The sequence below is a fragment of the Desmodus rotundus genome, chromosome 2, assembly GCF_022682495.2.
Source record: "Desmodus rotundus isolate HL8 chromosome 2, HLdesRot8A.1, whole genome shotgun sequence".
NCBI classification, from domain to species: Eukaryota; Metazoa; Chordata; class Mammalia; order Chiroptera; family Phyllostomidae; genus Desmodus; species Desmodus rotundus.
In genome coordinates this window covers 101,914,972-101,939,324 of record NC_071388.1, presented here as the reverse complement: position 1 = coordinate 101,939,324, position 24,353 = coordinate 101,914,972, and the positions used below count along the sequence as shown (strand labels likewise).

At 45.6% G+C, this 24,353-nt stretch overlaps 1 protein-coding gene across 14 annotated transcripts in view; it reads right to left on the bottom strand.

Annotated features, from left to right (window-relative positions):
• Window positions 1-85: 85 nt before the first annotated feature.
• Window positions 86-24,353, bottom strand: part of KALRN (kalirin RhoGEF kinase) — an 838,419-nt gene continuing 814,151 nt past the window's right edge. For 13 of the 14 annotated variants that reach the window (XM_053918443.2, XM_053918448.2, XM_053918444.2 and 10 more), the window contains 7 exons: window positions 22,994-23,115; window positions 22,063-22,194; window positions 20,497-20,661; window positions 18,451-18,529; window positions 10,564-10,764; window positions 6,751-6,889; window positions 86-5,981 (listed from right to left, as the gene is read on the bottom strand). In XM_053918443.2, the coding sequence (XP_053774418.1) occupies window positions 5,436-5,981; window positions 6,751-6,889; window positions 10,564-10,764; window positions 18,451-18,529; window positions 20,497-20,661; window positions 22,063-22,194; window positions 22,994-23,115 (1,384 nt within the window). In that variant the 3' untranslated portion in view covers window positions 86-5,435. Of the gene's footprint in view, window positions 5,982-6,750; window positions 6,890-10,087; window positions 10,155-10,563; window positions 10,765-18,450; window positions 18,530-20,496; window positions 20,662-22,062; window positions 22,195-22,993; window positions 23,116-24,353 lie in introns of those variants that run through there. The other variant, XM_053918449.1, reaches the window with a different exon arrangement.

The following is a 24,353-nucleotide window of genomic DNA, read 5'->3' as shown; positions in this document are numbered from 1 at the left end:
GTTTTCCAACAGTTGGCATTTTGATCACTACTGTTCTCTGGCTAGGATCTCCCTGTGAGAGGAGGTTTAGTTTTTTTCACAGTCCTCACATTCATCCTGACTACGGCTTTACTCCTCTTCCCCACAGAGTAGGCCGAAGTTTGGCAGAAACAGAGGGGAAAGCACCGGGGTTAAAAAAAAGTCAAACACAGAGATGACAGATATGGCTTCAGTTGGTTAGAGAAGATGTATTGACTTCAAATTCACAACCACAGTCTGTGAGGTCATAACAGTTCGTGTGATACTCCTGGATGTGGATACATTTCTTGACAGAAGTCAGGCATGGGTGGAGCTCTTACGCTAGCTTTTCCTGGGCTAGCAGGTTAGCTTGCTTAAATTAAGCCTCAGGAGTGGGGACTTCAAGAATTTTACTTGCATGTTTTCCCACCACCCTCCCTTTTCTCAGCTATCCTCACTCTCCAAAATAAGTTATCTCAATAAACAGTGAATCTCAAACATTTGAATAGAAGCTAAATCTGACAACAGTTTCGACTGTCCCAGAAGTAAGGCTGAGAGGAGAACACAAAGCCTGTGAACATTAATTTCAGGCTTTCCGTAAATATCCCTTAAAGGTGAAAATTTGTCTTAGAGTAATTTCTTCTCCTCTGACTTCTACATATATTAAAATGAAGAAGAAAATATGGCCTATGATATTTCTGTGTTCTATTTCTGTATAGATTTCTCACGGGAATAATATTTTCTAAATGGCTAGTGCTGTGGACAAATTTCAGCCCTTTTTAACCCTCTAGAATTAATGAAACAATGAGAGCCTTAGAGTTTTTAGAACATGAATATTAACATAGTCGCTTCCCTTATCCTAGGGGAGTATGTGTAAACCTCATCTTCCTAACCCTGCCCCAGGTTTACTCACTCATTTCCAAATGATCCCTAGATTTTTACAGTTAAGAAAAACCATGATACAAATAAATCCACTGAAAGCTCACATACTGTGTCTGCCCAGCTCAGACTCCACAGAGATGCCGCACAGCAGAGAAAGGAATAGGTCAAAATTCCTCAAAACTGAGCGAGAAACGGTATTTGCACTTTTGCCCTACTCAGAGACCCCTTCTGTATGAAATATTCCCTTCTCTATCAAATTCACGGGACAATGTTTTAGTTAATAGACAGAAACAACCATCATCTAGTGTGTAACACATTTGCTCCCTCACATTCTCACAAGTTTCCATGCTCTTCCACAGAAGTGAGAAAAAAGTAACGACTAACTCACGGGCGCTACATCATGGAGACTATGAGGAGGCAAATATTATACTCCTGAGAAACCTAATTATCTTTAAAAAAAAGATCCAAAGTTTTTCCTTCTAAAAACCAAGAGTTCTCTTCATTTCTACACCTGGGCACTTCATTTGCCCCTTCTATAGCAGATGACTGTGAGACTCTGAAATAATGAGTCGTGAGGTCAGACAGTATTTTATTCTCACTTCTGCCCTCCCGGTGAGGAAAGTGGCTGTTTGGGTTCTTCTCTGCCAGTCTTTCCAGGGCACAAGGCTTGAGAAGAGAGAGTAGGTTGCTTTGGAGGGCATCTTACTCTTTGCGTCTGCCTCAAGAAACACCGGTGAAAACAGTTTATTGACATAAAGACTTCAATCAGCTCTCCTAACCTTTTTCTGTAGACAAGCTTTTAAATGATCAAAATTATAGGCTAAGACCAACTAACATTTAGACAAAGAGCACCTAGTACTTCCAATTAAAATCAATTTGTAGAATTTAAACTTCATTAGTTTGCAAATGGTTATCTAAAGACATGAATATTGAAAACCTGGAATGTTCACAGTTCCTGTCAATGAAATTCTTAGCACTGGCAGTGTGTAGCACTTAAAAAAAAAAAAATCCAAGTATTATCTAGACATCTCAACTAAGGAATTCTTCCAACATGCCTATGAAATTATTGTCCTCCCTCCTTCCCACTAACTCCCATTTTAACAATGGGGACATTTGGGGCAGAAAACACAAAGACTTTCTGTTAGAAAGGACGAATCAGGAATAACCGAGGTTGGAACTCAAGAATTCCTAGGCTCACCTTATATTCAGATGTTTTCACTTAAAAGATACTATGAAATAAAGAACAAAATGCTGCAACATCAGTCAGTCTAAACACAATGACCTTCTTTATCTTCCACCCTCCCCTCTGAAAGGCACTGTTATAAAGCTTTGTGAGCCACAAAGCAGTGAAGCCGGCTTTGCCTCTCTGCCTCCTCTACTCCCCCGGAGTGTTTATGGCTGTGAGAGACCTGGAGCACACTGCCAACATGACAATTTGTTTCTTAAAAATGTTCCCACATTCAGCTGTGAGCGGATATAAATCTATTTAATTTGAAACAATTGTAAAAGATGCAGCAAATCCTTATACCTTTTAAAAATTACTATGGGTTGTCCCTGATCTTTCCCTTCTTTCTCCATCCCACCTTTACAAAAGAAACCCCCCCAAAACCTATGCAGTGAATATAAGCCAAGCAAGAAACTTGTGAATTTACCCAACACTTATTTCCCCTAGTTCAATTAGAAGTTCAACTAGAAGTTCACTTTCACTAATTCCTCGTTAAGTTTTTACATCAAGGACCACGTAGTTAGGGAAGTGGACTATTGTCTCTTCTTTCTCCTCTTCTCTAACAGAAAGGAATAAATATCTCTTCCAAAACAGGTACGAGAAAGGGGTCCCTGGGCCTTCATCTCTCACCACATTTGGCCACAGGGCAACTAAACCACATTTGCCAGACCTGTTCTGGGATTCCTTGTTACCTCCAACTTGTGAGGGAGAATTCCTGAACCAGAACTGCTGTCTCTTTCCTGTTGGGAGGAACCAGATGCTTTGCAGACAGGGAGCTTCCCTGTTGTTTTCCTTGTTACCAAACTATATAAAATATACGCCCTATCTCTTCGGGCTTCTATTAAATTCATTCTACTCTAATGATTGTACTTTGGCTCCAGTTAACAAAATCATGCTACTTTTCATGTCTATGTCCTTCTTCTCCTGTCCCCTCACTTCCCCAACAAGTGTCCTGGGGGTGAGGGATTCCACGCAACCTCCTTTCTGGATCATCCCCACTCTGCTGTAAAAGCTGATCCAAAAGCTTTGGCTCTAACATTCTGGCAACTGCCTTCCCACAATCCCATGAACACTCTCCTGTGCAGCCTGCACCACAGTCCTAGGCCCTACCCTTCCCCAGCAGAAACTCAGCTTTGTCTCCTGCATGGTCATAAACACTCCAAATGGCTCAGCAGGGGCTCTTTAGTCACTGTCCCCGTGGACAGAAGGGAACTTGCTGAGCCACACATACCACCACGTGGACGTCTGGAACCCTCAGGCCTGCACTCTATCGCATACAGCTTGGGGGCCAGGCATTCTTCTTTCATGATATGTCTCGTGATGAAGACGTGTTTCCTAAAAGAGCTTTTAGTAAATTGTTTTAAATTTTAAAATACTGTGTCTTACAGCATTTGTATATACATTTGTTTGTAAATGAAGACTATGGAGGGTTAGTCAGGAGAGCACTCTGAGGAAGGGATCCTTGATGGCCCCGGGCCATTTGAAAACTAGGAAACGGATATAGTCAAAGTCAGTTTCCACATATTTGGTTAATTCTGAAAATAGGAAGTGCTATCTAGTCTTATTGCTTATACTTTCTATTAATTTATTAATTTATAATCTTGGATGGGATGAATTGGAGGGTCGATGAAGAGGTTGACTTCAAAATCAATGGGAAAGAATGATGAGTGTTTTCAATTCTACATTTCCACTGTGGAAATAAGTGTTTTTACATATGCAAGTTCAGGCTTAGTTTCCAAAAATTCTTTTTCATTGAACTAAGTCCGTCGTTCTATTTACCCTTCACCAACTCTGTGCTTGCATTTCCGTGCTGCATGATTTCAATTTTCTCAACCCTATTGCAGGAGAGGAGCAATGCCATTCAATCTGATGTGGACAAACACTTGGGTTGTTTTTAAAATATTATTTGCATAACCACAAGTTTCAAAACACACTTTAGAAAACAAAGAGTAGATCACGGACAAACACAAAAACAAAAACACTTTCCAAAACAAAGAAAGGAAAAACATGAAATGCTCAGGTTTAACTGTTCTTCCGCTAGCAGAAAAAAAGGGCAGTTAACAGGCCTGGAGATGGAGAGTATCCACCAGCGAGCAGCGCTGGCCTCAGAGTGCAGTTGGTCCTTTTAGTGCCAGGACTACGGATGGCTGAGTGGTGGTAGATAGTGCACTTGCAGTTACAATTCAATGCTCTGTCAGGGTGACGTAGCAGATTTTATTCCATGGCTTCTAAAAGGACTGGGAACCAGGCCTTGAAAAGGCCTACATGGCTGCCTCCTTTTGGTGAGCACCCCTTAGGTTCCACAAGGGCTAGAAATCAAGTAGACCAGCTTTCTGAGGACTTAGTTCTACAGCTGTAGAGGACAGCAGAAAGTGTTGTTAGGTGTTCAGAGGAACTGTGGGAAAGGTTTTTGTTTGCCTTTTTGTATGAACCTGTTACATTCGCTATCAACATCAAACCAAGTGCAGACATTAAAAAGAGCTCACAATTCCTCCTGTAATTTGGACTTAGCTCCTGGCAGGCTTTCCTGCCAGGGTGACTCCGAGCTGCCAGTGAATTTGGGAATAGCATTTCACATACCGAACCTATGTTAGTCAGATGCCTGTGACTGAGAGAAAAATCTTGTTCACAGATTTCAAAAGGGGAACTGCTTTCTCTTAATGCACAGGTTCTGGTAAAGATTTCTATACAGGATTTATAAAATGCTCTAAAAATCTTGTCATCTAATTGTGCTTAGTCAAAACAATGCAATGCTTCAGCAGATAAATTACTGTTTTAACTGGAGCACTAAAAACTTACTTCGATTGATTTCATATATCTCTATATTATAAAACTCCGAAATCTGAATGGGATATGTTTTCCTGTGCGTGTATATATATCTTATTGAGAAACTATAAGTAATGTAAACCAGAATGGTTGGCATACCTGACATCTGTGTTAAATAGAACTTTTTGCTTGAAATTTCAGCGAAGGCAGAAACCAGTTATACTCACCACGAGCTGAAGTTTTGCCCACCTACCCACTCAGTTTGGAATGCACAATTAAAATTTTGTGACAACTAATATTCTCGTTATCCTTGGCCCTCTTGGTAATACTCTCTGTGACTTTCTCCTTTATCTCTTGTGAATGACCTTCTGGAAAGCCCCTGGATCTCGGGTGATTTTACTGCTGCCAGACCCTGAATAACCACTGACAAGGTTTAGGAGGGACCATCTCTCAATCCAGAGAACTGCATGGAGTGAAATAATGAACAGAATTATTTACAGACACATTCAGTCTCGCTTTGGCTCACACTGCACTTCCATGTGAAACCTCAAGGGCTGGGACACAGCTACGTCCCTTGGTTGACCCGGCTGACAATGTAGCTCTTGACATTGGGAATAGGCCGCACATCGTTCTGGTGCTTGCGGCGTTCTATGAAGCAGGCCAGGCGGGAGGTGTCCAGAGGGATCTTGGAGTAGCTGCCGTTGTGGGGCTGCAGCCACGGGTGCTGCAGGCAGGTGGCTGCTGTGGGCCTCCTCCGGAAGTCTTCCTGCAGGATCACATTGATGAAATCTCTGGCGGCATTGCTCACGCCACAGAAGTATTCATGGGGGAAGCTGAAGTCCACCCTGCATACATTGATACACGTCTCCTCTTTGCTCTCATCTAAGAAGGGGGAGACCCCACTCAGCATGACATACGTCAGCACCCCGATGCTCCAGATGTCGGTGCCCAGGGACACAGGGATGCCCTGGATCACTTCTGGGGCAGCAAACTCAGGGTTCCCCAGCAGGTGGTGGATGTGGAAGTGCCCTGAGATCTGGACAGCATCCTCCAAGTCGATGAGCTTCACTCGAGGCACTGGAATCCGCAGGTCAATGAGCAGGTTCTCGGGCTGAGGAGATTCAAGGTGGCAGGGAGAGGGGAAGGCAAGTTCAGCTCTCTGCTTTGACTCTCAGTGGGACTCCACTAGTTCAAACACAGTGCAGCTGCTCTGATAAAGCCTATAGCGGATGACATTGGTCCCCAACCTTTTTGGCACCAGGGTCCAGTATCGTGGAAGTCCGGGTGGGGGAGGGGGAGGCATACGGGAGCCATACGGGAGCTCAGGTGAGCTCTGCTCGCAGGTTTCTGGATGGGGGTTGGGGGGTAGGGAGACCGGAGCCGAAGCTCAGGCGAGCTTTGCTTGCAGCCGGTCCTAACAGGCCCCAGGGTTGCAGACCCCAGGAGCATGAGACATTCCTTCCTCAAAGTGCACAGGAGGCTTCAAACTAAGCTAAACTGAGTTTGTGTTAAAATCATGTCTCTTCACTACCCCTTACTTCTTCACTGAATCAAGTGAAAAATAACTTACTCATTTTGGAAAATAGAGGCTTTTCTTTGAGCATCATGGAAAAGTTAACGTTTACCTGCTTCCTTCTACAAAATTAGACAGAGTGGCCAAAGCTTGCCTGTCTTCTGTCACTCCGAAGTCGTTGTGTCGTTGTGTTCTCATTAACTCATGAATAATACGCTTAAATTGTGTGATAACCTAGTTTCTGTTTAATATTCATAAGGATTCTAATCTAAGTAAATAAAATGAATTAGCATTTATATCTCTCAAGGGCAATGACTGGAAGGCTGGATTTCGTCGCGTCCCTGCCAGGGTTGCTAAGTCTTATTACCTTGATGTCCAAGTGGGCAACCCTGCAGTTGTGAAGGTACTGCAGGGCTTCCATGGTGTCTCGGATGTAGAAAGCTACCTTTTCTTCCATGAGCTCATCGTGATTCATAAGGTAGTCTAAGAGCCGGCCATCATCCATCCTGAAAGTAGGGAGGAAAAGGCTAAGGAAATGGGTGTGTAAAAAAACAGAAAAATAACACGCATACAAATCTGTAAGATCTTTCCCACCCCCTATGACAGAGATCAATGTAGTAATACAGGCATATATTAGTTAGAGCCCTAAGTTAATATAATGTTCAGAACTAAAATAAATAAATAAGCAAACAAGTAAATAAAGAAAATTATAAATGTGGTGTACTTCAGGGAAGAAATCTATACAACCTTGTTTAAGACACATTCTGTTTTGTTAACTTTTTTTTAATCCTCACCTGAGGACATTTTTTCATTGCTTTTACAGAGAGAGGAAGGGAGAGAGGAAAACATAATGTGGTTGCCTCCTGTATGTGCCCAGACCAGGGATCGAACCAGCAATCTTTCAATTATGGACAGGTGCTCCAACTAACGGAGCCACACTGGCCAGGCTGTTTTGTTAGCTTTTAAAATCGCTCATGGGGGAAAAGTTCTAACTCAAAGATCCTTTGAGAGGTAGGTTGCAAAACAGAGAAAGTCTTCAGATAGGGCGGGGGAGACAGAGAAAGTGAGAGCTGTCTGGGCAAATCCTGATTAACTGGAACCGGGTGCCTACAAGCAGCCCCACATATGCCTTGCAAATTGCTTTTATTTGTCAAGTTTTCATTGGGGAAAAACCAAAAGTAGGCAAAGGTTAGCCTTGGCATTCTTGAGCCCTTTTTAAATCCTTTGCCTTTTAGCAATTTTCCCACCTTAAAAACTGTGACTGAGACAAGGTAAGAGGAACCCGGCAGACTCCAATTTGAATCCTGGTTCTGCCACTTACAGGCTGGAGCTGGGGCAAGTGATTTAAATTCTCTGTATTCCAGCTACTTCAGTTTTATCTACTTCACTGTGAAGAACATGGAAGGATCAAGTGAGAAGAGGCATTTACACACAGTTGGTAGCCAGAGTCAATGCTCAATAAATGTCAGCTACTTTCAGGTACCCTCTGTCCTCTCTAGCGAGGAGTGGCCACATGTCAGGCAGTTATCCTCTAATGTGCACAGGGCTGTGAAAAACACACCCCCAGGAAATGCCCAGGCAGAGAAGCTTGAGCAAGAGTCAGAAGCTACTTTCAAGCACCACTGAAAACCACCGCCACCCGCTGACCCCAGCCAAGTTTCCAATCTCTTCCCTAGCTTGTTCCTTCTTCATGGTCTGTTCTGCTTTCCTTGATGGGAGCAAATGTTAGGACCAGTGAAAATCTGCGTTGCCTTCCTTTTTCTGTCTCTGCCAGGGCTGGGGTGCGAGTGGTGAGCATGGAGCGAAGTTGTATTGGGCTTGTTTGATGCATCCCTCTGGGTTTCTTGGAGCACCAGCAGGAGAAGTTAACAATAGCACTAGTGTGAGATCCAAAAGTCTCAGTCACCAAGCTTACCCTTAGAGCCCTTGGGTAATGCAGATGCCCAGGCCCTGCCATAGACCACAGGATCAGAACCTCAGTTGTCTGCTTCAGTTGCCTGGTAGAGAAAGGCTTTCCCAGTGACTGGGTGGCCACAGAAAGGGAGCTGCACAGTCACAGCGTAACCAAGATTTAGCACAGGAACTGCCTCTCACGAGTCTTACCTGAACTGCAAGTCCAGCCTAGTCCCTTCCTATGTTCTCAGAGTAGCCCTCTCCAAAATATGCATTTACCATGCTATATTGAAATTAGCAGTTGGTCTTCCTCATTCCACCTATAACTCTTCACCGTCAAGAACTATTTTTTCCATCTTCGTTCCTCCCACCTTGGCCCAGGTCATAGTGAGTGCCCAGTAAATGTTGGTAAACTAGTGTAATCCAATATTCATCTAATTTCATCCCTGCAACATCTCTGAGAAGCGGGAATAATTCTTCAGACTTCACAGATAAGGACCCTGAGGTCCAGGAAGTCAAGTACACTGGCTCCAAATCACAGAACTGGGATTAGCGCCCAGTTTCTTCATTGCTTGCACTGAGAGCCTGGGAATTCACACCTTCCCTGGGAATGCTGGCCTGCAAATCTGAAGGGGAAAGGTTCTGGGTTGCTATACCACTTTGGTATGCAAGTGACAATACCTTTAATTGGAAGTATAGTCAAGTGCAGCATGTTGTCACTTGTAAACAAAGATAATTCACTGTCAACAGAATACACCTTTCTGAGTTAGGAAGCTCCCAACAAACAGGTTAGGCTCTGAAAGGCTGTTTTTAAGTGTATTTGTTAAGTCCAAAGTGACAATTTACTGGCTACTACACAGCTGTATCCATAACACAAAAGAATTGCAAATATTACCAGTGTTGTTTTTGTCTCCTCTTATTTCGTTTCAACCAATTTAAAAGTTTAGTCTAAGATGTTTGCACTTGGCTTTTCTTTTCTTCATAAGTAAAGTTATGATGCATCACTTCTTCACAGACCCACGTACACATGCAGCTGGACCAGAGCCTTCAACCTCTCTCATTTCAGGGCACACGTAAACTAATTACTAAAAACCTGCAGCACACCAAAAATGTATTTTTTGCTGATCTGCCAAAATCATAGGTATAATTTTGATTCATTCACACCGGATGGCTATTGCTCTGTTGGTTGTTGTCATTTTGTATTTGACAGTCTAAGGGAAAAGAAGTTAGTGCTCCTGACTAAAGTAGTCAGGTATTGCATGTTTTTTAAAAATATCTTATTTATTTATTTTTAGAGAGAGAAGAAAGGAGAGAGAAAGAGAGGGAGAGAAACATCGATTGGCTGCCTCCCACATGCGCCCCCAACTGGCACCAGCCCCAACCTGGGCATGTGCCCTGACTGAGAAGCGAACTGGAGACCTTTTGCTTTGTGGGACAATGCTTAACCAACTGAGTCACACCGGTCAGGGTGGTACTGCATGCTTTAAAAATTCTTGCAGCACACCAGTGAAAACTGCTGAGCTAGACTAACAAGCACACAAGAACAAGACTAAAATGACATTGCAAAGCTGTAAATGGAGGTGCTTCTCTACAGAGTGGGGGTCCTTGTGAAGCCTTACATGGCATTGATCTTGGGTACAAATATCTGTCTCTTCAGGCCCAGGGCCTCATCAGCACCAATCTGATAACCTTTCTATGGGGGCTCAGGACTTCTGAAAATACTTCCTTTAGTCTGTGTGAAATCTCTCTAAACCACAGAGCATGTTCTCTGGTCTTAGCTTGTGGTAATAGTGAGAAGAATGTGAACTTACTGCTTTATTTGATGTGTCCTGGGGCCAACTGGGGCCAACTATGTGGTTGCCTGAGTCCCTTGAAAATCTGGAATGAGTGGAATGTTTTGAAGGTAAGGTTCCACCCCAGAAGGACTTCCTGGATTGTAGATGACAGTGGGTTGAAGCACAAGCCCCTCCCTTTCACTTCAGCTTCACCCCTGTCAATAAGCTCTTCCTCAACTGCCCAGCTCAAAGGTCCATAGCACAAAGAAATGGAAACTGGAGTGAGAGAGATGCGGATCCAAGTCCCAGCTTTTCCAATTCCTAGTTTTAAGGAGCTTCCTTATCCTTGACTTTCTAATCTATAAAATAAGAATAGCATTTTTATAAAACGGAGGGCAGAGTGCACGTGATGTACAGCACTTTGGAAACTATAAGACGCTGCACTAAATAGAACTGCTAGTAAATAAGCCCTACAGCAGGGACCACCTTAGAGGGATGACACCTGTACTTACAGTTCCAAAATCAGGATGTAGGACGTGGGAGACTCATAGGTGTCATGGAGGGTGACGTACTGCGGGTGTTGCAGGTGCTGAAGTAGGGCAGCCTCATGGGCAGCCTGCTCTTTTTTCTTCATTTTTTTGCTAACAAATTTCACAGCAACATCTTTGCGGGTAGCTTTGTGAATGCACTTCTTTACTATGGAGAAACGGCCTCTGGAAAACAAAAGGGAGAAAGCATTTTGTCAAGATTCATTAATCAACTAGTCATTACTTTACTCAGGATGTATGACATTTTCTCTGAAGTGGTGAGATAGTAACATTTTATTAGGAATTCTGTTTTCCTGTATGGTAGCCGCCCCCTGCCCATCCAGAGGAATATGTTCCAAGACCCTCAGTGGATGCTGAAACCGCAGAAAGTACTGAACCCTACACATACTATGTTTTTTTCCTTTTCACTTAAAGGAAGCCCTTTATGGCTTCTCGTTGGCATTTCTGACTTGCCAGCGTCACTGCACTTGTGCTTTGAGGACACTGTTAAGTAAAACAAGGGTGACTGGAACCCAAGCACCGCGGTGCCTCAACAGCTGACCTGGTAACTGCGATGGCTGTCAGTGCCTCACGGGCAGGGAGCGGGCATGGCGTGGAAGTGCTGGACAGCGGGGTGACTCGTGACCTGGTGGGGCAGTGTGGGGTGGCACAAGATCTCATCGAACTACCCAAAACATTGCACAACTTAAAACTTACAAATTCTTTAGTTCTGGAATTTTCCATTTGATATTTTCAGACCACAGTGGACCATGGGTAACTGAAATTGTGAAAAGTAAAACCATGGATAAAAGGGGTACTGCTGTATTTTTAAGAAGATTTTATTTATTTAATTTTAGAGAGAGGGGAAGGGAGGGAGAAAGAGCAGGAGAGAAACAGCGATGTGTGAGAGAAACATTGATCTATTGCCTCTCACATGCCCCTAACCAGGGATGTGGCCTGCAACCCAGGCATGCGACCTGACTGGGAATTGAACCTGTGACCGTCACTGAGCCACACCAGCCAGGGCTGTAGTTTTAATCATAATGTTATCATTGTGATTTTCCCTTCTTTCACATTTTAGGATTCTTTGAGATGTATAAAAACTAATAGCATTTTTTAGTCAATATATTTTTCTGTCATTGTGGAACATCAAGCACAGGTTCAGTTTTCTTTTCTAAACAGTATATTTCTATAAAATACTACAATAACGATAGTAACAATGTTAAAGAAGGAAGAATTCTACTTGTGATAATTTCAAGAACATTTTTTAAAGGGGCAATTTTTAATTTAATTTTGTCAGGGTGGGCAGGGATATCCACCTGGCAACCTAAGCCCGCCCCTTATCCTGTCAAAGATGTCAGAATATCAGGATGGGCTATCCGACTGACAGCCGGAGGGGAACCACCAATGATGGATCGCGGCTTTGTTCCAGGAGACCAATCCCTAGCCCTCGAGGGGAGCCAATCAGAATTTTGTTGTATAAAGCCCCGCCATACTCCCTACTTGGCACGACTTCTTCAGCAGGCTCCATGCGGACCAGAGAATTTCGTCAGAGAGCGCAAACCCCAAATAAAGTTCTGTTCTGCCTAATTTTGTGGCTGATTGGCATTTATTCCTCGGCGAAGCCTAAGAAAACCTTTCATTTGGTGCCAAAACCCGGGAGGAGTTGTTGTCTGCTGAAGACCACTCCTCTCCCCACTCCCTGAGGGGGTCTCATGGCCACCCCACCAGTCCAGACTAAGAACCAGGGTATGTGCCGTTGCCCTTACGTTTCTGGTCCCCGAACACTGATTCTGGGCCCTTGTCTGCTGGGGGAGACTCTTCCACCAAATCACAGCTCTGCGTGGGGGTGACCCTTCCAGGAGAGGCTACTCTCCCTCCGCTGAGAGACTCTAGGCACCAGAGGAGATGGAGACATCCCTGGACCTAGATCCTCATTTTTACCTGATGGGATTAGCAACTTTGGTTGAGGGACGCCGATTCCCACTTGCTGATCCTCGTGGGACCAGGAATGGGGGGGCAGGAGTCCAAACCAGACCCCAAGTCACCTCTAGGGTGCCTCCTGAAAAATTTGTCAGCTATTGATCCTGGCCTCAGGCGAAAACGGCTGATTTTTCTAATGGCCAGGCCGTTATATCAGCTCGATAATCGTGAAACCTGGACTCCTGAAGGTACTTTCGATTTCGTCACCCTTACAGACCTAGATAATTTTTGCAGATGGACTGGCAAAGGGTCTGAGGTTCCATACACTCAGGGCTTTTGAGCCTTGCACTCCCGCCCTGATCTGTGTGCCCAGTGCTCCACAGCTCAGGTTCTCCTGGCCCGAGGGAACTCTGACCCCTACGGCCTCCTAAGCCAACTGCCCCAGAACCCCGTTCCTCCTTTTCTGATTCCCTGAAGATCTTGCTTCTCATCCGGCTCCTCCTCCTCCTCCTCCTCCTCCTCCTCCTCCTCCTCCTTATCAGCTCCTGCCCAGGACTACTCCGCCTGGCCCTCCCACCTCAGCCGGATTCTTCCCCTCCCTCTGAAGACCTTTCCTCCCCAGTCAGCTCACACCTGCTCTCGCCTGAATCTAGAGCCCCTAGACTCCCGTATTTGCCCCCTCCGGGAAGGGGCAGGAGCAGAAGGTGTTCGGGTCCATGTCCCCTTCTCACCAACTGACCTCTCTTCAATTCCTTAGCCCTCAAGGGGAGCCAATCAGAATTTTGGTGTATAAAGCCCCGCCATACTCCCTGCTTGGCACGACTCCTTCAGCAGGCTCCACGAGGACCGGAGAATTTCATCAGAGAGTGCAAACCCCAAATAAAGTTCTGTACTGCCTAATTTTGTGGCTGATTGGCATTTATTCCTCGGAGGAACCTAAGAAAACCTTTCAAATTTTATATTTATTATCTTTTTGTTATGGAAAATGTCTAATTTACACAACAGTAGGAGGATGCTGTAATAGATGCTCTATGCATCTAACAGCCAGCTTCAATAATTATCAACATTTTGCCAACCTGATTTCATTCATTCCTTTCCTGCCCTCTGCTATTTTTGAAGTGTTTTCGGCAAAATCCAGATATCATGTTATTTCATTTATTAAATGTCAGTTTGCATCTTTAATTGACAAGAACATTTAACAAGTATGTAACCACCATCCTATTTTACATCTAACAAAATTAACTGCATGTAAAATAAAATGTTCCCAGACTCAGCTGTAGCCCTATGGAAGAGAGTGAGAGAGTGGTGGAAAGGGGTGGGCTGATCAGCACGGAAGCAGAGAAAGGGAGGGTCAAAAAGGTGACAAGCCAGCACCTGCAAGGCCTGTCAGGAAGGTGCCCTAACTCAGGAGCAGAGGAGCACATGGTCTGAAGAGCAGCTTATGCCCACGACGGAAGTGGGTGCGCCAGACGCCATGACCAGGGCTGACTCCTTGACTTGGCTCTGTGCTTTCCAAGCAACTTTCTGACAATAGTTGTTTTTTGGTTTTGATTTTGTTTTTTGCTATAGATTTTCTCCAAAAGACAGAAAGTGCTAATCAATAAAACAAGTGTCAGGCAAATGTTAATTGAATGCCTATTTTGTACCAGATATCATTCTTGGCATAATGAACATGTATTTCGTCAGACCAGAAGTTCTATTTTACATCATGAATTAATAAACAGTCATTCTGATTTTTAACTGCTCTCCCGTGAGTTTGATGATTATAGATCAGTCTTTCCAGAGGACTCTGAATGCTGAGCAAGGCCTCCTGAACTTCATGGCCCTGGCAAAGCACTGCTCCCTTAATTTTAATTTGTGCGTATTAAAGTTATGCTCTCCCACGGTTTAAAAAGTCATTTAGCCTTACAAGGTTTGTCATTGAAAACAAAAGCATCCCATCATCCCAGTCATCCCCATCTTCCTCCCGAGAAGCAGTTTAATATATGAGTTTAATATATTTTAGTTGATTATTTAGGTATTTACTTCTATGACTCTAAATATGGTATGTTTTGTGTGACTACATTTTGATTTTTTTCAATTTTACTTATTATCTGTTGACATCCTGGTATGAAAGGTGCAATTTTAGTGGCCTTCCTCCCTCTGTCTCCACCTCATAGCCACTTTCCCATCCCCTACCTCCCAACAGAATTATACCATAATCCGTTTTAGCGTTTATATTCTTGGAACTATGTCAGCACTATTTACAACTGAACCTCTAGTGAACTATGAATATTTTTCCTTTTTGTGGCAGAATGCACTTTTCAATCATTTCTGACAAAGAGTGCATGGGAAAATTAGTTGTTTGAGACTTGCATACCTGAAGTGTGCTTATTCTACCTGTATACTTGATTGTTGGTTTCACAGAGTATAATTCTAAGTGGAAAAATTCATTTACAATTTTGAAGGAGTCATTCCCTTGCCTTCTGATTTCTAGTATAATTGATGATGTTAACTGTCAATGACCAAAGCATTATAACTCCTAACCTTTTGTTATGTCCCTCACTGAGATTTCCCCCACATTCCCTGGCTCCCTTGGGCCCCCCTCCTATTGTTCTTCTGGCCAGAAAGACGGGATTGCCTGAGAGTTTCAGCTCCCCACTTCACCAGACTGTTTGTTTTGCATGCATGCCCTTGGGGCAAAGCAGTGGGAGAAAGAAGGAGGGACCAGGGGAGGTTCCCTGTTCCTTTCAGCTCACAGGGACCCCCTTGCCCTGTCTTTGGGCCAGAGAGACAGATCTGTCTTGGGGCGCTCCGTTTCTGTGTGGTTTCTGTGTGGGCTGCCGTGTCTGGATTTGGCCCACCCTTGGGTCAAAGGAGAAAAAAAACAAACAGAAAACTCACAGCCACTGTTTTTGTCTTTCATCAAGTTTTGACTTCCTTCCCCAATCTCCCTGTTACTGTTTTTTCTCAGAATTTTCACGTAGCTGCTTTTCTCATTTCCCCAGGATTCTGGTTGTGGTCAGTGGGAGAGAACAGAGAACGGCTACAAGGGGCTTACTCCATCTTGGCTAGTATGGGAAGTTGGCTCATTTTAAGAAGTGGGGACTAAAAAGCTGCTTGAAGCTCTGAGAGTGGAGACGAGCAGGGCCCTCAGCATCTGGTGGGCATGTAGTCTCATAAGCGGCCTGTTTGGGGCAGGGCTCTGCTGCCCACCGCTGTGCTGGTGACCCTGAGAGCAGAGGCCCTCCGTTGTGCTCTTTCTGGAGAGTAAGCCCCTGGCCTTTTCCTGGGTGGGGAAGGACAATCGTGCAGCTGCCTGAGGCTTGGAGGAGATTTGAGCTGCAACTTTTCCTCACACAGAGTTCAGCCAATCCTGCCAACAGAGAGCATCCTCTTCACACCTCTTTCCAGAGGCTCTGGGTGCTGCCAGTACCCAGAGCCTCTGGGGAACTGTGCTGTCACTTACTGTGACTCTCACTTGCCCCCACAACTGACTTGGATTGCGTGTTCTCAGGTTTCCCAGGTTATTTGGCCCTCTTTCAGCCTGTTTTGCTGCCTCTGATTATTATTGTTGTCACTTCTTCTAATGTCCTCATCCTTATGTGCCTGCTTTAAAAAATTCTTTTACAGGAGATCTAGTGAAGCCTGAGGAGGGAGTGAAAACAGATACCTGGTTCAACTGCCATCCTTACCTGGGGGCCTGGTTCTGCTACCTTTCTGGATCCTGTACAGGTAAGCAGTCAGCACTCCCAGGGGATAACTCTGGCTTCCCTAAACCGCCCTGAGCAGTCCATTTCTGGTGAACATGCCATGCTTGTGTGCTCTTTGCTTCCACGACTGGGCTGTAGGAGTGAAGATGTTTCTTTCTGCACCACGATTTTTATAATATTCAGTTACCAGAGAGCTCTTTATAATAAGATAGTCATACACGCTTAGAATTCTGGGTGTAGGTGTGATGGAGAAAACTGGGTCACTTGTACAGTCCTGGCACAGTCATCTCGCATGTGGCCCACGTAAGCATCTGCATGCTTTGTTTCCATTCTATTAGCGTGCAGTATGTTTAAAGCAGGGGTGTCAAACTCATTTTCACCGGGGGCACATCAGCCTTGAGATTGCCTTCAAAGGGCCGAAAAAATTTTAGGACTGTGTAAATGTAACTACTCCTTAACAGTTAAGGAGTTGAAATTACATTCGGCCCTTTGAAGGCAACGGGGAGGCTGATGTGGCCCTTGGGGAAAATGAGTTTGACACCCCTGGTTTAAAGGATCTTCTGAAAATATAAGGACCAAATTAGGGAGAGAGGAAAAATTTCAGGTTGTTGGAGATGTAATTTTTGAAAAACCACTGCTTGCTTTGAACAGATCAGAACATTGATCTCCCCTTTGAGAAATATCCAAACACCCATCTCTTCTAGCTGAAACATGCCTTCGCCTAAGATGTATGTCTCCGAGAGGAATTACCTGGGGCAACCTGCTCATGATGAGAATCATACCTAGCTTCACAGACTTCAGTATCATGGAGCAAACTAGATTTTAATGCTACTGCTTATTTATCACAAAAATTGCTATGATGCAAAATAATACCTGCCAGTAATCAAGCACAGGCTTAGGGCCAGAGGGCCCACAGTTTGAACCCTGGACCTCGAGGAAGTTACTTAACCACCTTAAGATTGAGTTTACAGCTACTATAAATCTACTCAAACACTGTGTAACAGAACTGGATTAAGTAACTTTTATACAATATCTGCCCAGTGTCTGGAACACTATAGATACTCAATAAGCATCTCATCATCATCAACACCTCATAAATGTCTGTCGACCTTGTGTCTACACTAAGAACATAGCAAAGTAGAGCTAAGGTTGTTGTGTTTTTGTGTTCTGTTGTCATTTTTGGTGAAAGGTGCTACAATGAAAAGCAGTGATTCACATTGTGACTATTGCCTAAAAAATGGGACCAACAAAGATTTGGGCTCTTTCTACCTCTGCCACAACCACCCGCTTAGGAAATTTTGTGCTCCATTGAGAGGCTCCAGTCAGAGATGGAGATGATGCCAATGGCGCTCTTCTCTTTACACACCCAGGGCGGAGGGTGACTTCCAAGACCCACCACCCACATTCCTCACTGAGACCACCTGGAGACTAATGCACACACAGGGACAGCCCCCTTTTTGTTTCTTTCCATCAGCTGTTTTGTGGGACAAATGATGCATGTTTTCACTATTCTTTTAAAAGTCATACTTTTATCCTTTTTGTTTTTGAAGACACACTTTTATAACCAAAATACAGAGAGAGGAGAGAGAGAGAGAGAGAGAGAGAGAGAGAGAGAGACAGCAAGCAAGCTTGCACTAGAATTGTCTACAAAACACTGGGTTTGATGCATGTCCACCCACAAAAACCTGCACCCAACAATTCGTGATTACACAACTCTTCTCAGGAACACATGAAACTTCTCACAGAATCCAACCATGTACTACATCTAAAGCAAGTGTCCCTAGCAGCAAAGGGTCAGCATCATATAGACCAGCTTCTTCAACCGCAATGCAGTGTAGAATCAGTAACAAGAAGATAATTGTAAAAACCTCATACATTTAGAATTTTAAAACACTTCTATTTTTTCTATTGGATCAAAGGAAAAATCATAGGTGAAGGAAAAATACTTAGAACTGAATGAAAATGAAAATGCCACATAACAACGAGGAGATGTAGCTCAAATTGTTCTTAGAAGAAAAGGTTGAGCCTTCAATCCTCGTATCAGAAAAGAAGAAAGGCTGAGAGTTGATGAGGGAATCCTCCAACTTCAGAAGTTAGAGAAAGGGCAGTAGAAAATACATGTAAGTGTTCTCATTTTTCTTACTGTAGAGAAAATGCACTTAGTAAAAAAAAAAAAAAAACACATAATAAAAGCAGGTCATTATTCTGGTGTGGTGTTAAGTGCTCATGAATGAAGACTAGAAAGCAGGGCCATTACCTTCCGATTTCATTCAGCTCAGTGTAAGCCAAATCGAAGTTTTCCTTCCAGGAAATGGTGGCCCCATCAGCAGCAGCATCTTCGGAAGAGAGAGAACCCATTTATGACATTGAAGAAGTCACAGAGAGTAGCCAAAAGGTTAGCAGAAAAGCTCCAGCACCACCCCAAATCAGGACTCAATACGGAGTCTCATTCAGTGGGGAAACGCCATGATTCTCTGCCATTCTCATTTTAAAAATATGGTCCAAGGGGAAACTGATATAGCAGAGTCAGACTCCCTCCCTGTGCCACCTACAGCAACACAGGGACTCGGGGACAGTCAGGAATGTAAGTTCAGGATATTTTACAAATAAGTATTTTGCAGAAAAAATTAAAAGGGAGCCCTGGCTTGTGTGGCTCCAATGGTTGGAGTGTTGTCCAATCCCTGGTCGGGGAGCAGACAAGAGGCAACCATTCAATATATCCCTGTTATACTGATGTTTCTCTCGCTCTCTCTCTCTCTCTCTCCCCCCCTCCCTCCCTCTCTCTCCCTTCCTCCCTCCTTTCCCTTCTTTCTAAAAGCAATGAAAAAAAAATGTCCTTGGGTGAGGATAAAAAAAATTAAAAGGGAGAGCGAAAACCATGCTGAAGGCCAGACAGGCCAGTGGGAGTCAGGGCTGGGCGTGGAGCGGGGGCGGGAGGGCATGGCCAGGAGGGCTGGGGAAGGTCACAAAGCCAGGAAGGGATGAAGGGAAGGAATGTGCTCCAAAGGGTCTAAAGACTGCTCTTTCTCACCTCCTGGTCTCAGGCATTAATGAGCTTATCCTGCATATGGAATTATTTAGCTTAACCCAAAACACATGCCCGAGTAGAATCTCTGCAGCATTACCTTACACGATGTGTTGTTTTCCTGGTAACACACGCAAGCACGCACACCCTCTCTGTGTGTTTGCTCTGGGGAGCAGGGCTGACAAGGCGCAAACCGTGAGCAGGGTCACCCCTGAGTGGGGTTTGGGAGGAGAGGACCAAGCCAGCAGCACAGCTCTCCTGATCCCGGTCACCTGGGGCAGCCCAAGCCCAGCTGAGGCTGAAGGTGCCCATCAGCATTGCAATCAGAGGAAACAGAGACCCAAGGCCAAGGTGTCCTGGTGAGTCACGGGCCCACCGGAACAAAGCCACTGGGAGGGTGCTGAGCCAGTGGGGACGGGGTTGGGGAGCATTTCCAGCTTCAGCTGGGGGTGGGGCTGTAGTCTGAGACCCTAGAAGGTCTGGAGCCCCTCTTTAGACTCTGGGATTCCCTTAAGCCAAAGAGACATAGACTCATTGACTTTTAAGTACAGTGACCTCCTTTGTCCTCCCCAACACACAGTCCACTCCTTTGCACTGCCAGCAACCTCACTTCTCAAAGCTTTCTGTAGGCTAACAAGTGTCCTCTCTCAAAACATCCTGGAGACCAAGGTGGTGAGAGAGTGAAGAGGTGGGTAAAACAGGAGCCTTGCTTGTAAAATACTCCTGTATAGCTGGTTATGTGTGTATCTTCATTAATTATTCAGCACACCCGCCTAAAAGTGTGTTCTGGGAGGGTAAGAGACTGGGGAAATGATCAACCCCATTAACCAGGTTCTTTTCCTCTCCCCATTTTACATCAGTGAGTCGGGGTGTCCCTAATACCGGGAGGTACACTTATGCCTGGCAGGGGTACCCAGGAGAGAGGAGGGTTGTGGTGTTTCCATCTCAGAAGAGGGGCAGTTAGCACCCATGTGACTCTTGACGTCTGCCTGCACCTCTGTTCCTGGGGACCCACCTGGTGCCCGGGGAGCCTGGCAGGCCCAGGCTAAACATGGGTGGCAGATCTAACTCTTGCTCCAAGACACCTAAAATCACACTTTATGGAAACACTCTTCACCAGGCCTCTGAAATGTTACTTGACTGAGGCCACTGAGCAAACCCAGGCCACCTGCTGCATGGGGGCTGACGTGCCAATGAACAGAGTGCCGGCGAGTGTGCGGCCGCTGGCCAGGCACCTCGCCTCCACTGACTGGGGTCCTGGGTGTGCCCGGGACTCACCATATTCCGGAAGTCTCACGAACTCCGAGGGCTCACTGGGAAGGCTGATCCCCCAGGGGTTACTGGCACTGACTCGGAACTGGTAAGGACTCCCAGGGCTGAGGTCTTCAATGACAAGGTAAGTGTCCAAGGTCGAAGCCACCGACTGCTGCCAGGCCTGGGAACCTAGTGTACAATTTCCAAGGAGAGAGAGAGAGAAAAAGCCAGAGGGACATTGTTTCAGAGACCTTCAGCGAACAAAGAAAGGAAAATCGACACATTCCATCCAAGGCACGGTTGTGGTCGCTGTGTTGAGCTCTGAAATCCTGCAGGCCGGCTGCGGCAGATTGGGGCTTCCTTTGCCAAATGCTCAAACATACCTCGGGGGGTGTCGGAGCAGGTGGACACAGTCATTTCAAGCGTGCACCTGTGAGCACGGCCACACACAGACCACAGAAGTTACAGAGGAACATGGGCGAATTTTGAATAAGGCCAGGAAAACAGAAAGTAATAACAAAACTGAGAAACTGCATTTGGAAATCGAAGCAAAATAGAAATGAGCATGTACTGAGAGCACTGCGAGCCTGTCGGATGCTGTGGAAGGCATCCTCAGGTAAACCTGCCATTGAGCTCTCTCACCGAAATGCACAGAAACCCTGTGAGGTCAGGAGCACGAATCTCACTTTACAGGTGAAGAAACCGGAACTCAGAGAGACTGAACAACTTTCACAAGACAACTGCATACTGCTGAGGTGAAGCGGACTTTGTGAACCGTGCCTGTCCGCTCAGCATCAGTGCCTTTGTGCTGAGTTGGGAGACACGAGAGTGAACACCCTGAGAAAGGAAAGAGCAGGAATAAACAGCTTTGGCACTTTCCCAGGAGAAAGAAGAGTTAAAATAATAAGAGGAATGGAAGGTACAGTAACACACGACTTTGGTTCGGGTACAAGCATCACTTTGAGTGCCCTCGAGTAACTCACTGTGGTTCAGAGATGTGTTATTAGCAACCAGCTGCCTGGCAGCTTATCATTTTAGCTGATTCTTCTCTATAAGTAGGTGTCAGGCTCGGTTGCTTACAACTGCTGAAGAAATGTATGCACTTCTAGCTTGTAAATGTAACAAATTTAAAAACTGAGCAATTTGTTTAAAAAGGTACCTCTAAATTTTATCTGGGGGTGGGGGTAGGGTAAAGCTCTGTTCCTGCTCCCCTAGTTGTTACTCCTGAGAGAAAGATCACAAATTAGCAAAGTAGAGACCAAAGGTCTAACTTCAGCCTCCTGCTTCTTCACTTTAGACCTCAGCCTCCTCATCTGCAGAACGGGCCTGATGGTCTCTGCCTGCGTGACTGGGCTCATTAGGTAGGGGCGTGCACGTGGAGACACTTTGAAATCTGCCACGAGTCATCATTTTGTCAAAAACCACTGCTGGGTGTATGGGATTTGAGAAGGTGCTGGAGTCTGGCACTGAGGCCTTTGTGCTGAGTTGGAAGACACAGGAAGGACCAACTGGTAAAGGGCTCAGAGACCAATAGTTTTATGCCTCTGAAGGCCCTCTTTACAAGGAAGAGGAGACAACCAGATGGCCCACCTTCCTCTCTGTACTCCACGGTGTAACCGGAAATAGTGCAGTTTCCCGTGCTGGATGGGGGCAGCCAGCGGAGAATCACGGAGGTGCAGCTTCTCTCCTGGGCAATGGGGCGGTTAGGGGCCGCTGGAACACCTTCGGGGACAGAAATTAGGGTCAAGTACTATGTCTGCAGAACTTGGTATTTTACACCAGGGTTGAATGTCACCTGGGAAACGTTACCTAATCTGCATCTCAAATTTTCCCTATGACCTGGGAGATACACCTTGCTGTCAGAAATTCTGCCTTGGTTAGAACATCGTCCCCATACACCAAGGTTGTGGGTTTGATCCCCAGTCAGGGCACATACAGGAACCAACCAATGAATGCATCAATAAGTGGAACAAGTCTCTCTCTCTCTCTGTCTCTCTCTCCCTCCCCTCCCACCACCTCTCTCTAAAATCAATACATAAAAGTTTTTCAAAAAAGAAGAAATTCTTCCTTGGGCTAAACACTGCACATGGGAGATGAAAGTTGGTCGGGGGTGGAGAGGAGACCACAGAAACCTCTTACTGAAAATTCGTTCCGTTCCCGTCTGCTAAAACCTTACTTTGGGATTTTCACAATAGCTCCCCATACCCCACCCCGCCCAGGTCTCAGGGAGCCCTGGTAATGCCCGCAGAAAACGTCTGACTAACACACAAGCACAGAGGTGGGGAGGAGAACGGGACTAGCAGGGCCGGGGGGGCAGCGTGGGGCGGGCGTTATTTAAAGGGCACAGGGCTTCAGTTCTGCGAGGTGAAGAGGCTGGTTACGCCATGGTGTGAATACACCTCACACCGCTGAACTGTACAGTTAAAGTTGGTTCAGAGGTGAGCTTTATGTTATGTGTATCTTATGACAATAAAAGCAAATATTTTAACAAGTATAAAACGTGCTTTAAAAGGGTCTGTACCTTGCACTTTAACCGCAGCGGACGTGGACGTGGTCCCCAGGTCGTTGGCTGCGATGCAGGTATAAATCCCACTGTCCTGGGGCATCAGATTACAGATCTTCAGGGTGATCTCCCCGGAGTCACTAGGGACACCGAAAGGATGCCTTCAGACTCCAGCAATGAGACAATTGATGGGTAGGGGCTGGCATCAGCTGGGCCGAGCTGAATCCTCAGGCCCAAGGGCAAGCCAGGTCTGTTACACGCCTCAGGTGGACGCCTTGCCTCCCTACATTCTCATTTCCTTAATTATGGGGCAAAAATTTTTGCCATGCCCCTCTCTCAAGCTCGTTGTATATGAGGGATAGGGATAGAAAAAGAGTAAAATGAGGTAAGAACTAGAACATGGGTTGAAATCTGTAAAGTCCAATACAAGCACTGGTTCACAGTCTCACCCGTGTTATTACCACCAGCAAGTTTGTTGTGAATAGTTCCAGTCTCACAGGTCACGAATGAATGGTAAAAAAAAAAAAGGAAAGACTAAGGAATGAAAGTGTGCAAGCATTTCAAATTCTACATGCGGAACCCTCCAAAACTTAAGTGAATCAAATAGAGAGCAAATCCCTCCACTAAACGATGGCTGTCTCGGCAGTCCCAGTCGGGGGCCTGGACCTCGCACGGCTGCTCGGAAGGGGCTCAGCGCAGAGGCCCAGTCAGCGCCGCTCCCGCCCCTCCGCGCCCCAATTGTGACGCGGCGGTGACCCTCATGATCCGCAGGGGGCACTGACCCTCACGCTCACCTCCGGGGGCTCACTGGTGTTTTAGGGCCTGGGCGGGGAGGCTCCGCAGCGACAGCGTTTGCTGTGCATCCACCAACGTTAAGTTAGTGGGTGAGAGCGTCTTGGTCTCAGGTGTTTCTCCCCCAGGTGTTTCTTAAGCATTAGGGCTTGTTACTGCTCTGCCCTGCGAGCAGGAGTCCACAGTAAAGTTCATACTTAGTAGCAATAAATATTAACAGGACGACTGGGAGGCAGTCAGCCAGTTAAGTTTTGTTAAACACCCTTTTTGCCCAGAAGCATGCTGTGGCTGGATTTTCTGTTTTCTGTTATACAATTTGGAGTGGGTTATTGTCTTTTCTGGTAGGAGAATTGTTCTCAGGTTGGTGGGAGAGCTAAATACTGATTACATCACTGTTTCCCAGGATCCCGAGGCGGCACAGCGAACACTGGGACGTCCAGACGCGAGGACCACCTTCCTAACACAGGTCTGTGGCCTCCTCACGTCTGACATAGACGTTCGCCCGGGAATCCTTAGGGAGAGACAACTAAACAGGCTGACGGTAAGTCGGTGACTGTCAAAGCTCTTCAAAAGTATGGCTCGGGCT